Below are 3050 nucleotides of genomic sequence, written 5' to 3'. Positions count from 1 at the left end.
CAGCACAGCCTCATCCTGCTTCTCTCGCTGTTCCAGGGAGCAGAGAGTAACGGGCATCATCGTCTTCGTGCTGACGGGGATTTCTGTCTTCCTGGCCCCTATCCTGAAGGTAAAACATTCCCGTTCCCCCATCCCTGCTCCCTCCCTGCAGATATTTGGGGACCTGGGAAGAAAAAGCTGGATTTCTCCCCCCCTCCATGGCCCCCAGCGTTGGTCCCCGTCCCTGGGAATGAGCTGCCACCTTCCTTGGGGTAAGCGCCCTGTTTTTTCCCTGTCCCCAGTACATCCCCATGCCGGTGCTGTACGGCGTCTTTCTGTACATGGGCGTCGCGTCGCTGAACGGCATCCAGGTAAGCGCTCCTCCTCCTCCTCCTCTTCCTCCTTAATGGCCATGAAGGGGTCCTACGCTGGGGCAAAAAGGGGGATTTTGACCCTAAAATTTGCATACACGCAACATTTCCAGCTGCAGGGGACAGCAGATATCCAGGACCCTCTGAGAAACATCAAAAAGCCCCAAATTCCCCATTTTGGGGGCTAAAAGAGGGTTTATCTGGGCAACCTGGGAGCTCAGGGAACAGGGCCAAGGGCTAACAACGGCCTTCGTCCCACCACAGTTTTGGGACCGCTGCAAGCTCTTCCTCATGCCAGCCAAGCATCAACCCGACTACGTCTTCCTCCGGCATGTGCCACTGCGCCGCATCCACCTCTTCACACTGGTGCAGATCGTCTGCCTGGCCATCCTCTGGATCCTCAAATCCACTGTGGCCGCCATCATCTTCCCCGTCATGGTAAGGCCATGCCCCAGGTTGCTATTGCAGCCTCATCTGAAAGGTTTTTTTGAGATTCAAGGACATTTTGGCTTGGTCCCATGGTGGTCCTCAGGTCTTGGGATGAGAGATGCTCTTGCAGATCCAACTCTTGTATCTCTTCCCCTCCTAGATTTTAGCCCTGATCCTGGTGAGGCGGCTGCTGGATTTTGTCTTCTCCCAACATGACCTGGCCTGGATTGACAACATCATCCCCGAGAAGGAGAAGAAGAAGGAGGATGACAAGAAGAAGAAGAAAAAAGGCAACAAAGGAGATAGCAGCAGCGATGAAGAGGTGGGTGTGGGGTGGGTGGGGGGCTCCCATGGATGAGGGGGACATCCTGGACTGGCTGGGGAGGGGAAGGTCCCACTGAAGCCTCCAGGTCGGTGGGTTTGGGATGAAGGTCTGATTCATGGAGGGGTTTCTCTGTGTGGCTAGGTCTGGCTGATTGAGGGGCTTTAAGTGATGCTTGGGGGCTGGCCGGAGGCTCCAGGGAATGCTCAAAGTGTCCAGACAGCTGGAAAATGGTGGCAAAAATGAAATCCTTAGGGAAAAGAGCCAAAATCCCACAGCTAAGGGTATGGCACCCATCGTATGGTGGCAAAGCATCGCTAACCCATGGAACCCCCTGCTGCAGACCCTTCCCCGGGCAGAAGGGCTGAGAGTTTACTTGAGAAGAGGAAGGCAAAGCTTCCTCCTCTTCCTCGTTATGCACCCACCTCTGGAAGTTTTGGGTCCCTTTGGGTGCTCCAGGTGGTCTCGGAGCCCAGCCAGGCGCTGCCTTCACCATATTTCCCCCCTTTCTTCCCCAGTTCCCACCTCCCTCAGTCATTAAGATCCCCATGGAGCCCCTGCCATCGCAGCCCCGAAACGGGGGCCCCCATTGCCTCAGCCGTAAGTAAAGAGCTCAGGAGCTTCCCTCGCATTCCCAACCGCTTCCTAACCCCCCCGCAACAGGGTCCACTCGGCCACCGATGCCACTAACCCCGCTCAAAGACGCAGCCTGGAGCCATCCCGCCGAAGTGGGGAGGAGGGTTTGCTGTATTTAAAGTGGGTTTTAGACTGGATCTAAGGAAGAAATTCTTTCCAGTGAGGGTGGTGAAACCCTGGCAGGGGTTGCCCAGAGAGGGGGTGGAGGCCCCATCCCTGGGACCATTCCAGACCAGGTTGGACGGGGCTGTGAGCAACCTGATGTGGTTCAAGGTGTCCCTGCTCCTGCAGGGGGGTTGGGCTGGGTGACCTCTAGGGGTCCCTTCCCACCCAAAACATTCCATGATTCTATGATTCTATGATGCAGGAAGCTCAGTGCTGCTAGTAATTTGTTGCTGCAGGTGGCCAGGAAGCCAGGCCTCTCCTGGGTCTTCCCCCTGAGCTGATGCTGATGGGGATTTTTTTTAAAAAATATATATATTTGGGAAGGTTTTGAGCCCCCAAAAGCAGGGGATGCTGAGCTTGTTGGCAGTGTTATCTTGGCTGTGAAAGAGCAGATGTGTTCAGTTTGCCTGAACCTTCTGCCCAAGGCATCCTATGTGAGCTGGCGCAAAGCCAGCCGCGACCGCAAAAATTCGGAATAAATCTGGGCGAGCGTATTCCAGGTCGGCACCAGGTTGCATCGTGAGGCCATCAAGATTTAACGTAATCATTCATTGACTCTGTCCTCAAGTGCTGCTAGCAGGGGCTGCTGGGGCCTTTCTCTAATCTCCCCCAAAATTAACATTTCTTAGGAGCTTTTCTCCTCCTCCCACTGTCCAGAGGATGCTGGAGCCGGTAACAGGTTGGAGGGAGGGGATGAGTGGTTTTTTGGGGGGGCTCCTTCCTCACCTGGCAAATATTTCACCTCCATGTCCCACCAGGAAAGAGGTCCTCCACCTGGAGCTTTGCGTTCTGATTCTTCCCCAAACGGTTCAGACCTGGATCGCAGGTAAACGGCACCGACCGGTCTCCCCCACCCACTCCCCCATCCCCAGGGGACCAGCACCCGCCATGGGAAACATTTTTAGGGGTCACCGGCCAATGCTTCCAGCTGAGCATCACTTGCTTGAGCCAGTTGCCGTCATCCTTGGGCATTTCTGAAATATCTGAGTCTGGTTGGAGGCCAGTAGCTCGTGGAGTTCCCCAGGGCTCAGTACTCAGCCCAGTCTTGTTCAATTTATTCATCAATGACCTGGACGAGGGGACAGAGCGTACCCTCAGCAAGTTTGCTGATGACACAAAACTGGGAGGAGTGGCTGATATGCCGGAAG

At 55.1% G+C, this 3050-nt stretch overlaps 1 protein-coding gene across 1 annotated transcript in view; it reads left to right on the top strand.

Moving 5' to 3' along the window:
- Positions 1–3050, top strand: part of SLC4A5 (solute carrier family 4 member 5) — a 25317-nt gene that overhangs the window by 21096 nt on the left and 1171 nt on the right. The window contains 5 exon segments of the mRNA XM_035898911.1: positions 37–109; positions 282–350; positions 615–788; positions 940–1101; positions 2661–2728. Of these exon segments, the coding sequence (XP_035754804.1) occupies positions 37–109; positions 282–350; positions 615–788; positions 940–1101; positions 2661–2728 (546 nt within the window).

Source organism: Egretta garzetta, unplaced genomic scaffold (assembly GCF_000687185.1).
Source record: "Egretta garzetta isolate BGI_Z169 unplaced genomic scaffold, ASM68718v1 scaffold238, whole genome shotgun sequence".
NCBI classification, from domain to species: Eukaryota; Metazoa; Chordata; class Aves; order Pelecaniformes; family Ardeidae; genus Egretta; species Egretta garzetta.
The sequence above is the reverse complement of the archived record's forward strand: the minus strand, read 5'-3'. Positions and strand labels throughout refer to the sequence as shown.